The following is a 13642-nucleotide window of genomic DNA, read 5'->3' as shown; positions in this document are numbered from 1 at the left end:
AAACTTAGACCAAAAGTCTAAGGGGCAGATTTACAAGGAAGTGTCACAGCGCGGCAACGCAAGCCCTTTGGCTGCGCCACGCTGGGGCACTTTCAGAGCACAGGAATGCGACATATTTACAATATATTGCATTCCTGTGCTCTCCCCTGCGCTGGCGCACAAACAGCTGCCAAGCGCCCGTGCAGGCACCCTGGCACCATGGTGCAAGCATGCCTGCATCATGGGGAGGTTGGTTTCGAGCAGGAAGGGGCATTTTCCTGCTCAAAAATAATTGCTGCAGCCTCTTCCTCTTACAATGCGTGCCGTAGAACGCAGCACGCATTGAAAGAGGGAAAAACTAGGAGAAATGAAAACATGTCTCCTCGTTGCGCCACCTATGCCAACCGCTAGGGTGGCGCAGCATTCGGACCCGTTTCCAGGTTCACAATTCCTCGTAAATCTGGAGATGTGCCTGATTCCATGCGTGTTGCGTAGGAACACCCACAGCAACACCCGTGGAACACCCCTTCCAAGCACAGCGCTGCGTGTGAAGGGGCCGTATTTACAAGGAGAGGAAAAGTCATGCAGGGTGGCTTTATGAGTGCGTGTAAATATGGGGCAATGAAATGCGCCGCCAGTGCGTCACGAAAAGTGGCGCACTGCTGGCGCACAGGGAAGGTAAATCTGCCCCTAACTTTACTACTACTAAACTTAGACTTCTGGTCTAAACTAAAACATCTCGGGTGTCTTGGAATGTATCTACAGCTCGGGGTGTCTGTCTCTACAGCTCGGGTGTCTGTCTCTACAGCTTGGGTGTCTGTCTCTACAGCTCGGGTGTCTGTATCTACAGCTCGGGGTGTCTGTCTCTACAGCTCGGGTGTCTGTATCTACAGCTCGGGGTGTCTGTATCTACTGCTCGGGGTGTCTGTCTCTACAGCTTGGGTGTCTGTCTCTACAGCTCGGGGTGTCTATATCTACAGCTCAGGGTGTCTGTATCTACAGCTCGGGGTGTCTGTATCTACAGCTCGTGGTGCCTGTATCTACAGCTCGAGGTGTCTGTCTCTACAGCTCGGGTGTCTGTATCTACAGCTCGTGGTGTCTGTATCTACAGCTCGGGGTGTCTGAATCTACTGCTAGGGGTGTCTGTATCTACTGCTTGGGGTGTCTGTATCTACTGCTCGGATGTCTGTATCTACTGCTCGGATGTCTGTATCTACTGCTCGGGTGTCTGTATCTACAGCTCAGGGTGTCTGTATCTACAGCTCGTGGTGTCTGTATCTACAGCTCGGGTGTCTGTATCTACAGCTCGGGGTGTCTGTATCTACAGCTCGGGGTGTCTGTATCTACAGCTCGGGTGTCTGTATCTACAGCTCGGGTGTCTGTCTCTACAGCTCGGGTGTCTGTATCTACAGCTCGTGGTGTCTGTATCTACAGCTCAGGGTGTCTGTATCTACTGCTAGGGGTGTCTGTATCTACTGCTTGGGGTGTCTGTATCTACTGCTCGGATGTCTGTATCTACTGCTCGGGGTGTCTGTATCTACTGCTCGGATGTCTGTATCTACTGCTCGGGGTGTCTGTATCTACAGCTCGGGGTGTCTGTATCTACAGCTCGTGGTGTCTGTATCTACAGCTCGGGTGTCTGTATCTACAGCTCGGGGTGTCTGTATCTACAGCTCGGGGTGTCTGTCTCTACAGCTTGGGGTGTCTGTCTCTACAGCTCAGGGTGTCTGTCTCTACAGCTCGGGGTGTCTGTATCTACAGCTCGGGGTGCTGTATCTACAGCTCGGGTGTCTGTATCTACAGCTCGGGATGTCTGTATCTACAGCTCGGGGTGTCTGCATCTACAGCTCGGGCGTCTGTATCTACAGCTCGTGGTGTCTGTATCTACAGCTCGGGTGTCTGTATCTACAGCTCGAGGTGTCTGTATCTACAGCTCGGGTGTCTGTATCTACAGCTCGAGGTGTCTGTCTCTACAGCTAGGGTGTCTGTATCTACAGCTCGTGGTGTCTGTATCTACAGCTCGGGTGTCTGTATCTACAGCTCGAGGTGTCTGTCTCTACAGCTCGGGGTGTCTGTCTCCACAGCTCGGGTGTCTGTCTCCACAGCTCGGGTGTCTGTATCTACAGCTCGGGTTTCTGTATCTACAACTCGGGTGTCTGTGACTCACCTGCGGCTCCGAGGAGCGCGAGGAGAACCAGGACTGTCTTCATCCTGTTGAGTAGAGTCGAGAGATGTGGCCCCCGGTGCCAGGCACATATATACCACTATCGATTAGCTTATCGCCGTCAATGGCCCTGGGGCCGGGCAGCTGCCCTCTTCCCAGCCAGGCTCCCTCTCCAGCTGTGGCCCTGAGCCCTGAGAGTGCAACATCTGCTGGCAATGTCATGTTTTCCATGAGGGGCGGAGGCGGGGTGACAGCCGGGCCTCTCTGCCCAGCTGGAGCTGGACACAGAGACCTGGCGCTGCCCGGGGCCCTGAGTGGTGCACAGACTGTCCGTGATCACCTGGCGGTGCCCGGGGCCCTGAGTGGTGCACAGACTGTCCGCGATCACCTGGCGCTGCCCGGGGCCCTGAGTGGTGCACAGTGGGTCCGATTCACAAAACGAATCTGTGACAAAATCCTAAACTTACTACTTTTGGTACTCACAGAAGGCATTTAGTAGTAGTAAAGTTAGGATTGTGTCTTAAGTTTGACTTAAGACAGACTTGGGACAAACTTAGGACAGACTTAAGACAAAATCCTAACTTTACTACTAATAAAGGCCTTCTGTGAATACCAAAAGTAGTAAGTTTAAGATTTTGTCTCAGATTACTCCTGCGAATCAGGCCCAGACTGTCCGGGATCACCTGCACTGCCCAGGGCCTTGCACCCTCTCAGCAAAAATGGACATCAGGTAGTAAAGGCCTAAACCCTTCGACTCAGCACTCATGCAGCGGAGGGCGTATCATGGAAACAAGCACCGCGAGCTCACCCGCAGAGAGAGAGCCCACGGGCTGCGGATGGCGTATCATGGAAACAAGCACCGCGAGCTCACCCGTAGAGAGACAGCCCACGCGCTGCAGATGGCGTATCATGGAAACAAGCACCGCGAGCTCACCCGTAGAGAGACAGCCCACGCGCTGCAGATGGCGTATTATGGAAACAAGCACCATGAGCTCACCCCCAGAGAGAGAGCCCACGCGCTGCGGATGGCGTATCATGGAAACAAGCACCACGAGCTCACCCGCAGAGAGACAGCCCACGCGCTGCAGATGGCGTATCATGGAAACAAGCACCGTGAGCTCACCCGTAGAGAGACAGCCCACGCGCTGCAGATGGCGTATCATGGAAACAAGCACCGCGAGCTCACCCGTAGAGAGACAGCCCACGCGCTGCAGATGGCGTATTATGGAAACAAGCACCACGAGCTCACCCCCAGAGAGAGAGCCCACGCGCTGTGGATGGCGTATCATGGAAACAAGCACCACGAGCTCACCCGCAGAGAGACAGCCCACGCGCTGCAGATGGCGTATCATGGAAACAAGCACCGTGAGCTCACCCGCAGAGAGAGAGCCCACGCGCTGCAGATGGCGTATCATGGAAACAAGCACCGCGAGCTCACCTGCAGAGAGAGAGCCCACGCGCTGCAGATGGCGTATCATGGAAACAAGCACCGTAAGCTCACCCGCAGGGAGACAGCCCACGTGCTGCAGATGGCGTATCATGGAAACAAGCACCGCGAGCTTACCCGCAGAGAGAGAGCTCACGCGCTGCGGATGGCGTATCATGGAAACAAGCACCGCGAGCTCACCCGTAGAGAGAGAGCCCACTCGCAGCGGAGGGCGTATCATGGAAACAAGGACCGCGAGCTCACCCGCAGAGAGAGAGCCCACGCGCTGCAGATGGCGTATCATGGAAACAAGCACCGCGAGCTCACCCGCAGAGAGAGAGCCCACGCACTGCAGATGGCGTATCATGGAAACAAGCACTGCGAGCTCACGCGCAGAGAGGGAGCCCACGCGCTGCAGATGGCGTATCATGGAAACAAGCACCGCGAGCTCACCCGCAGAGAGAGAGCCCACGCGCAGCGGAGGGCGTATCATGGAAACAAGGACCACGAGCACACCCGCAGAGAGACAGCGCAAGGGAGGTCCAGCGAAGTTCAGCGTGTCCCGACGGTCGAAGTGTAGTGGTATCCTCTTGCAGAATCTTGTCCACGTAAAATCTAATGTTCTGTAGCCAGGTAACCCATTTTATACCCACGGGAAAGGGTTGGACTGATTTAGGGACCCTGCTAGGGGAAGGGTAGGACAGAGGGGTGGCTACACCCATGTCCTTTGTCCAGTTTCACGCCAGAGCAGGAATAAAGAGCACCCAGAACTGGTTTGAGCTGGACTATGCATGAGGACACCAAATGTGCCCCTCGTGCAGACTTTCTGGCACGGACACCGTGCAGCCACCTACCCCCAATACCCTAAACCCTGTCTGGGCGGTGGTCGCTGTGAGAAGTTAGCCTGGCAAATGATTTCCACTATTCTAGTGGGCACCTTGCACCAGTCTAAACGACCCGTATTGATGGTAGGTTGTAAAGTCAACCTTTATAGAAAGCTATCCTAGTGGTAGCTGTGGAGAGCAGTCTTCAGGCTAAGATTTCTCCACTGTGGATGGGGGGGGCACAGGATCTCCAGGACACAGGTGCACAGGGGTCTGTGGATGGTGGGGTTACAGGATCTCCAGGACACAGGTGCACAGGGGTCAGTGGATGGTGGGGTTACAGGATCTCCAGGACACACGGGCACAGGGGTCTGTGGATGGTGCGGTTACAGGATCTCCAGGACACACGGGCACAGGGGTCTGTGGATGGTGCGGTTATAGGATCTCCAGGACACACGGGCACAGGGGTCTGTGGATGGTGGGGGCACAGGATCTCCAGGACACAGGTGCACAGGGGTCTGTGGATGGTGCAGTTACAGGATCTCCAGGACACAGGTGCACAGGGGTCTGTGGATGGTGCAGTTACAGGATCTCCAGGACACAGGTGCACAGGGGTCTGTGGATGGTGGGGTTACAGGATCTCCAGGACACAGGTGCACAGGGGTCTGTGGATGGTGGGGTTACAGGATCTCCAGGACACAGGGGCCCAGGGGTCTGTGGATGGTGGTGTTACAGGATCTCCAGGACACACGGGCCCAGGGGTCTGTGGATGGTGGGGGCACAGGATCTCCAGGACACACGGGCCCAGGGGTTTGTGGATGGTGCCGTTACAGGATCTCCAGGACACAGGTGCACAGGGGTCTGTGGATGGTGGGGGCACAGGATCTCCAGGACACACGGGCCCAGGGGTCTGTGGATGGTGCAGTTACAGGATCTCCAGGACACAGGTGCACAGGGGTCTGTGGACGGTGGGGTTACAGGATCTCCAGGACACACGGGCCCAGGGGTCTGTGGATGGTGCAGTTACAGGATCTCCAGGACACAGGTTCACAGGGGTCTGTGGATGGTGGTGTTACAGGATCTCCAGGACACACGGGCCCAGGGGTCTGTGGATGGTGCAGTTACAGGATCTCCAGGACACAGGTTCACAGGGGTCTGTGGATGGTGGTGTTACAGGATCTCCAGGACACAGGGGAACAGAGGGGAACAGAATCTAGGGATACAGAAGCCTGAGGACAAAGAGATCCAAACAGACACCCGATGTCCACTGGTCACTTCTTTGTATCAGTTTCCTGGGCAGTGATCTAAAATGTGGCGGAAAAGCCTGCCGGGCCCCAGATTGAAAGACAAGGTTTGTCGTTTGACCACACAACTTACTTCACCTGCTTAATTTGTGAAGCAAAAAGTGCCAGGCCCAATGTTTGCTCATTAGCGCCCGGTTCACACTATTGAAGGTCTGAGTGCCCAATACCAAGGCTGCATCGTCTTGATTCCACCTCACACCTCTTTAATCCACCACCAGACACCCTGCTTCTGTCTCACACCCTTACAGGTTCTTTTCACCCCTCCTTCTTTCCATATTTTGTGTTGTTATGTTATGTTATGTGTAAATATCCGTTAATCGAATGCCATTGCACTCCATGATGTATGCAGGCCCGACCACGTCAATACCAATGAATGCAATATCGATGCACTTCATAAAATATGCTCACATAACAGCGTTGATACCAGTACAAACAGCGTGAATGTATGTCATAATCTATGCATGCATCTCAATGTCGATACCAGTAAAGAGAACATTGCTGTACGCTATGACAACGGTATGCACAATACGTAGGATGCCAGTAAAAATTATATCATCGAGTGCCACGTCAAGTGGAAACATTTGCACAAACTCATATCATTGCTGTCGGATTCACCCAAGGTGACTTCCCCAACAACCCTTATTCAGTCATACGTGGTCAGAAAGGCCCTGCGACTCTAGCCTGAGCCGACCGATAGACAAGTCACAGGTGGGGTTACACTTAACCCAAAGACGGGAAACATCTATTACAATGCAGGCATTACAACGCAGTGCCTTTAAAACGCAGCCAGTACCACAACTGCAACGTTACCACAAGTTCCATTACAACGCAAGTCATTAGAACGACTTGCAATAGGGAATGCGCTCTTGGAGCGGTGTTGGATTTTAGGTCCACACCTTCCCTACTCATACACCGACTGGAGTCGGAATAGTATTTTAAACTATTCCAAAGTCCAGCGCTTCCCTTAAGGAAGTTGCTGTAATAAGTTGCGTTGTCATGGAACTCATGATAATGAGTCATTTATGGTAATGTCTCAGTGATGGTATTGACTGCGTAGTTAAGCCACGCATGGTTTTGGCACACGTGGCAACAGATGCTATTCCTCAAAGACAGACGTGCACCCAAGGAAAACCCCGGTCGATCCCACAGATACGCAGTTACATCACAAACAGGTCTGAGGTAATCGGCCCCAATAAAACACGTTTGGCCAAAGGTGTGCATTCCCAAAATACCACAAAGACAGATGCCACATACAGTTAGGAACACTCAGCCAATCAGGAGACAGCATACACGCCACATGCAATGATCATCCGTTTCAAACGCCAGACATCTGGACACGTACACACTGGCCCACAGTAGCTCTTCCCGAGATTGAGAGCCACGGGTGTCCTCCTTATCAGATGATTGTACTTGTTGTTTATGACTAGGCCGGGAATGTCAGAGAGGCTTATTGTACGTCGCAAACGGTATAAATCGTCAGTCAAACTTTCTTCAGACGATACTCTGTTGATACTCTCCTGGCTCCTGAGTATAATAAAACCAACTTGTTCCTTTTTTCCAAACGCCTCTTGTCTTTTTTTATTTTTTTAAGGTAAAATCATATCTGAGCAACATATGTTATGCTATGTTATGTCATGTTATGTTATGTTATGTTATGTTATTTTGTGTTACGTTAAGATGTGTTATGATGTGTTATGTTAAGTTATTTCATGTTATGTTAAGTTCTGTTATGTTATGTTATGGTATGTTATGTTATGCTAAGTTATGTCATGTTACGTTAAGTTATGTTCAGTTATGATATGTTATTTTATGTCATGTTATGTTTTGTTGTGTTATGTTATGTTATGTTTTGTTATACTATGTTATGTTATGTCATGTAATATAATGTAATGTTGTATTATATTATGCTATGTTATGATATGTCATGTAATGTAATGGTGTATTATGTTATGCTATGTTATGTTATGTCATGTAATGTTATGTTATTTAATGTTATGCCATGTTATGTACTGTTATGTTGTGTCATGTTAAGTAATGTTATGTTATGTTATGTTATGTTATGTTATGTTATGTTATGTTATGTTATGTTATGTTATGGTATGTTATGTTATGCTAAGTTATGTCATGTTATGTTAAGTTATGTTCTGTTATGATATGTTATTTTATGTCATGTTATGTTTTGTTGAGTTATATTATGTTGTGGTATTTTATGTTATGTTATGTTATACTATGTTATGTTATGTCATGTAATGTAATGTAATGTGATGTTGTGTTATGTTATGCTATGTTATGTTATGTCATGTAATGTTATGTTATGTTATGTCATGTTATGCAATTTTATGTTATTTTATGTTATGTCATGTTATGTAATGTTATGCTATATTGTGTTATGTTATGTTATGCTATGTTATGTTATGTTATATCTGCGGTTGAACCAAACCTAGGGAGATGCGCACTCTTCCAGGGGTACTTGTGATAAGACGCACAGCTGAGTTTTGCATTTGTTGTAATTGGTGAAGGTAGAACTTGGGAGAGGCCAAATGAATGGCCCTGCCGTGATCGAGTCTGGATTGCATTGATGTAGCAGGCGGAGGCATGGGCTCACTTCTTGCTGGGAGACCACAGGTATTCAAGGAGTGAGCATCCTCAGAAGTTCGTAAAAGCTTTGTTTATGGGGGTTGAGATCAGGGATGGTTTTTGATATCCTCCGTCTAGTGTATTGGAGGTTTTCCTTCAGATCAGGGCCTAAGATGGTGTTGGGAAGCGAACATCCCTCACCTGGTGACGGACGGGCGCCCCGGCCCTGAGTGCCCCAACTGCAACGATGTCTGGATCCCTGGAGCTGATTTTTGTTGTCAAGGGTGAACACAGATCATGCGTGTCTGCCACGACACATGCCTGTCTCATGGGGGTGTGGTCTTGTTGGAGCCGGAGGTGCGCCTCAACTGCTGCCCTCATAGTGGAGGAAGGCTCCCGCCTTCACCAAGAGTTAAGCAGAGCGAGGTGGCAGCGTAGCGTGTAGTGATCAGTGAGACTAACAGGCCTTTTGAACCATGTCACTGGAGTGAAGTCCACAGACTCACTCTTGTAAAGTCCCTCTGCTGTGTGCTTAACTCATCCTTAACCTACATCCAGTTAGCATGTAGATCTATGTTGAGCACGTGTGTTGTATGCATGTCTTGGGTGAAGATGTTCCTGTGAATAGTATTATACATGGAAGATTTTGGGTTCCATTTTGAAAAACTGAGTGATAAAAATCAGATTTTGCATACGCGGGGAGTATCGGGCATATATATTGTCTTAGCATGATGTATCTATATATCCTTTCTGCTTAATATGCACGCAGCATAACCCATATATGCTTTGGCCTGTAGGAAAAGGTTTATCTTTTCGTTATGTTCCATACTAATAGAGCAGGCCGAGAACCATACAGACGCCATCTTCTTTCCTCTGGTCAGAACACAAGCTGTGATCACGTGTTATTCTCCAGTAGTTGTCAAGTCCCAGTTCATTTGAGTTAATGAGAGCAGCTGAAGGTAAACTGTTTTCCCTCTGTCCTGGGACTCAAGGTCGCATCTGGCTTTGGGTGCGAGAAGCGCATTCCAGGAGGCGCCCTGCCTGCACTCCCGGGCACCAGGACGAGAGGGAGTCACCCCTCCTGACCTTCCCAGTAATAAATAGTAAAGCTTTGAACCAATCATGTGTGCCATATGTGGTCCTTCCTTGGAACCCAAGGGCCAAGTGGTGTTTTTCCATTTACGGTGACTTCATGTGTTGAACTGAAAGTATATATGTTTGATTTTGACTGTAAGCCAGCAGTCTTCTCTGCACACCTGATCGGTGAGGGACAGAGAGGTTCCTCGATAGAGTATTTTGCTTAACAAACGATTGACCCTTCTTCACTGCCAACTGACTAGTTATTTGGTAATGGTATGGGGCTATGTGGTAGGTAGAGCCTTTTATGTTATTTTTAATGTACATCAAAACCCAATGCTAACTAGAGGAGCACGAGGAGGTAGATGAACCCCCTTCAGACAGATGTGTGCAGTGCTGCAACCCTTAAATCTGGGTGGGACACACACTGGAGACAGTGGCGTAGCTAGGCCTTAGTCCGCCTGTGGCGGCCCCTGCGTTTGCCGCTCCTGGTGGCCTGAACGAAGGGGGGGGTCCATTGATTCTTACGTGCATGAGGCCGCAGGTAAGGGTGGGAGTGGGGGCCTGGCCGCCGCCCCCAAAACTCGTGCCACCTGAGGCGGTCCCCCCAGTCCCCCCTCCTAGCTGCACCACTGACTGGAGAGGGGAGAGCCAGGCTCCTCAGGACACTTCAAAGCGGCCTCTACGATTCAGAGAGGGGTTACTATGAAGAGGCCGGGGCACATCTCAGGAAGAAGGTGGGGCTGGTAAGAGAATCATGACGAGTAGGGCTGGGACTATGGGATACCCTGATGATGCACAAACCACCGTGGCGAACATCCAGGTCTGAACCTGAATTGTGGGCTCTCAGATTTGGAGATTCTCCCGCTGTGACAGACTTCTTTCTTGAGGACGGGCAGGGCAGAGGAGAGGGCAATTCAACGGGAAACAGAACCCCGACATAAACCGCAAAGACTCAGCGGCTTATTTACAAGCCCCGTGGGCCGCCGGTCTGTCACTTTCTGACTTGTGAAAAATGACGTATGGGTGGCGCAAGGGGCTTGTAAATGAGCCCCTCGGGCCCTAAATCAAACGTGGTGTCTAATAAAGGACCATAAGAAGCAGAACGCAAGGCCCTCAAAATGGTGAACGATCACGCTCTGCAAGATGTCTGCCTGTGACCAGGACTGGAGGCCAAGGCCTGCCAGTCTCCCTGCTGGGTGAGGGGGCATCACCCAGGGAATCGCAGACCTCCTGCCCAGGAACCTGGAGCACCAGGGCTTGCCTACTCTCCAGGACCAATGTGCCTCGTAAGGAGGCAGAGAGCCCTGGAGGGAACGAGGTTCAGTGGGAGATCCTGGCGAGGGGATCTGTGTAGCGAGGTGTGAGGAGAGGGCTGCTGAACCGATGGGTCTACCCATTATTGGAGATTGGCCTCTACTCCATATAATTCTACTGATAAATTTGAAAAAGGGAAAATAAAATAAACAAAAAAAGGAAATAAACAGGGAGAAATAAAGCAACTTCTCCTCTTTCCGCCGCTCTGCGAAGGTGTATCTTTTGGGCACATTTGCAGGCTTACCTGTTCTTGTACATCTGGAAAGTGTTAAAATTTACAGATGTTGCATGTGAACCCCCATGTAGCACCCATGGAAACGCCGCCCTGCCGCAGAGTAATGCATTACATTACTCGAGATGTATGAAGCCGCTCAAGTCCACACAAGGTGGCCTCGCCTGGCTTCATAAGTCCTATTTTTCATTCGCTTCACTCTTCGCTGGTGCAAGAGCGATGCCGCGGGGGCTCATAAATACGCCCCTTTGTATTGCTGTTTGGCCTCAGTGGACCGTAACAATCTAAGATTCATGGCTGTTGTGCAGATTTCAATGTTGGGGTCCTGTGTTGCTTTTAAACTAAAGTCCGCTCCTAACTCATACGGATGGGGCGGAGGGAATCCACCATACGCCCACCTATGGAGACCAGATCATCACAACAAGTACTGCAGCTATAGCAGAATACACAATCCAGATTTCTTACCCTGAAACAAACAACTAGAGGTCCCACTGGGAGAATCACAGAATTCCTGTGTGAGTGTTAAAGGAAGGGAAGGTCCTCCTTATGGTAGAGGAGGCCTCACTCACAGAATTGTGTCATTGCTTCATCATCGGCACCCTCTCCCCACCCTGGTAGGACAGTGCCACCAGGGCAGACTCGACCTCCGGGTAGACTCGGCGCAGGCGGGAGATCTTAGATAAAAACTACTGGATAAAGAGGGACCCAGATCTGTGGATTAAAAATACCTCACAGTACCTGGGCTAGGAATACTGGATTGTGTATTCTACCGATAGCTGCCGTGCTTTTTGTGGATATTGAAGCTACAGTCAGCACCAACAGGGTCTCTTACAAATTTTGGGGGGGGAGGGGGGTGACAACCGCAGATCAACCGCAGATGTGGATGTTACAGGTAATGTGTATGTGCTGGTTGAAACCATTTGATCTTCAACACCCCCCTTCACCCTTGCAAGAGACAACTGGAGTGCTTATGCTTTTTCTTTTAAGTTTTCTTTGTGAGGTCTCTCTGTGATCTGGTTTATATCATACTTTAAATGTACCCCTCTGAAAGAGGTGAGTACATAACCCCTGGCACTCTGCTCACTCTCCAAAACAGTATGACTCAATCTTACGCTGGACGGGAAGTATAGGGCACAGTTTTATTCAAAGCTCAGACAACACGCAAGTGGCCAGAATAAAGCTAAGACACATTTCTGTATGCATATCAACACCATCAGTCAATCAAACAAATTATAAAACAGGTTCCTTTTTCCAAAAACTAACCCATGTCAACACACCCAACATATCATCTACATGTCTCTTCATAAACATGTGCTTGGCTAGTAAAGAATACAGACCTCAGGAGCTGGAAATCCGTCCGTCCGGCAGAAGCTGGGAGTGGGCATGGACTTGGGAGTGTAGCCCCATTATTTGTCTTGCCCTGGCATAAGGCATCCTAAGGCAAGTTGAATATATCCGCCATCCCTCCGTGACTGGGCGTGGCCTTAGGCGGATCTCTGTGAAGCCTTTCACCACTGCTGCTCTAGAACCAAGGGGCTTATGTATGAGCCCTTGCGTCACTTTTGCGCCACTGGTTTTTCACTTTTTGTGACGCACCAGTAGCGTAAAAAACGTGCCTTGCTGCACCATATTTACAAAGTGACGCATCTATGTAGATGTGTCACTTTGTAAATCCCTGCGCCACATTATACCTGCGCCAGGTATAATGCATGCAGGGGGGGTTCCCACGTAAGTAAGCCTCGTAGAAGTGACGCAATGAAATCTATAAGATTTCCCTGCCCCATGTGAAAGGAAACATTGCTGGGGTTTTGTCACTTTTGTGACACACTCCAGCAATGCGTCACTTTTACGCCATACAGATACGTCAGAAATACTGTATCTGTAACTCCTTGCGACAATGATGCGTCATACTGTAAATATGACGCATCCATCATGCCGCAAGGAGGGCGCTATGAGAAGTGACGCATCGCTGTTTTCACAAAGCGATGCGTCACGTCTCATAAATGAGGCCCTTAGACATTGAGCTGGCTATTTGTGCCTTCATCTTCAGCCTTTCTTCATCGCACCCCCTTCTCACTATCCTTCCAGAGCCGGCCCTGCTTCCAGAGCCGGCCCTGCTTCCAGAGACGGCCCTGCTTCCAGAGCCGGTCCTGCTTCCAGAGCCAGCCCTGCTTCAGACCCAGCCCTGCTTCCAGAGTCGGCCCTGCTTCCAGAGTCAGCCCTCCTTCCAGAGCCAGCCCTGCTTCCAAATCCAGCCCTCCTTCCAGAGCCAGCCCTGCTTCCAGAGCCAGCCCTGCTTCCAGAGTCAGCCCTGCTTCCAAATCCAGCCCTCCTTCCAGAGCCAGCCTTGCTTCCATAGCCAGCCCTGCTTCCAGAGCCGGTCCTGCTTCCAGAGCCAGCCCTGCTTCAGACCCAGCCCTGCTTCCAGAGTCGGCCCTGCTTCCAGAGTCAGTCCTGCTACCAGAGCCAGCCCTGCTTCCAGAGCCAGCCCTGCTTCCAAATCCAGCCCTCCTTCCAGAGCCAGCCCTGCTTCCAGAGCCAGCCTTGCTTCCATAGCCAGCCCTGCTTCCAGAGCCGGCCCTGCTTCCAGAGCCAACCCTGCTCGAACAGGGCCCGAGGCGGATAGAACCGTGCCCCCCTCAGTGCTGATGGATGAACCCAGGCAGCCCTGGCACGTCAGACTGACCCTCCCCTGCCTGTCTGCGTCCATCGCTGCCCCGCCCCCCTGGGGAGGAGGTGACG

General features: G+C 50.7%; 1 protein-coding gene across 1 annotated transcript in view; it reads right to left on the bottom strand.

The window, feature by feature from the left end:
• The window catches only part of LOC144766561 (serine protease 1-like), a 49512-nt gene extending 47303 nt beyond the window's left edge, over positions 1-2209 (bottom strand). The window contains exon 1 of the mRNA XM_078650364.1: positions 2147-2209. Within this exon, the coding sequence (XP_078506490.1) occupies positions 2147-2189 (43 nt within the window). The 5' untranslated portion in view covers positions 2190-2209. The remainder of the gene's footprint in view (positions 1-2146) is intronic.
• Positions 2210-13642: the final 11433 nt, after the last annotated feature.

This window comes from Lissotriton helveticus, chromosome 7, assembly GCF_964261635.1.
Source record: "Lissotriton helveticus chromosome 7, aLisHel1.1, whole genome shotgun sequence".
NCBI classification, from domain to species: domain Eukaryota; kingdom Metazoa; phylum Chordata; class Amphibia; order Caudata; family Salamandridae; genus Lissotriton; species Lissotriton helveticus.
This window is presented reverse-complemented; position numbering and strand designations above follow the sequence as displayed.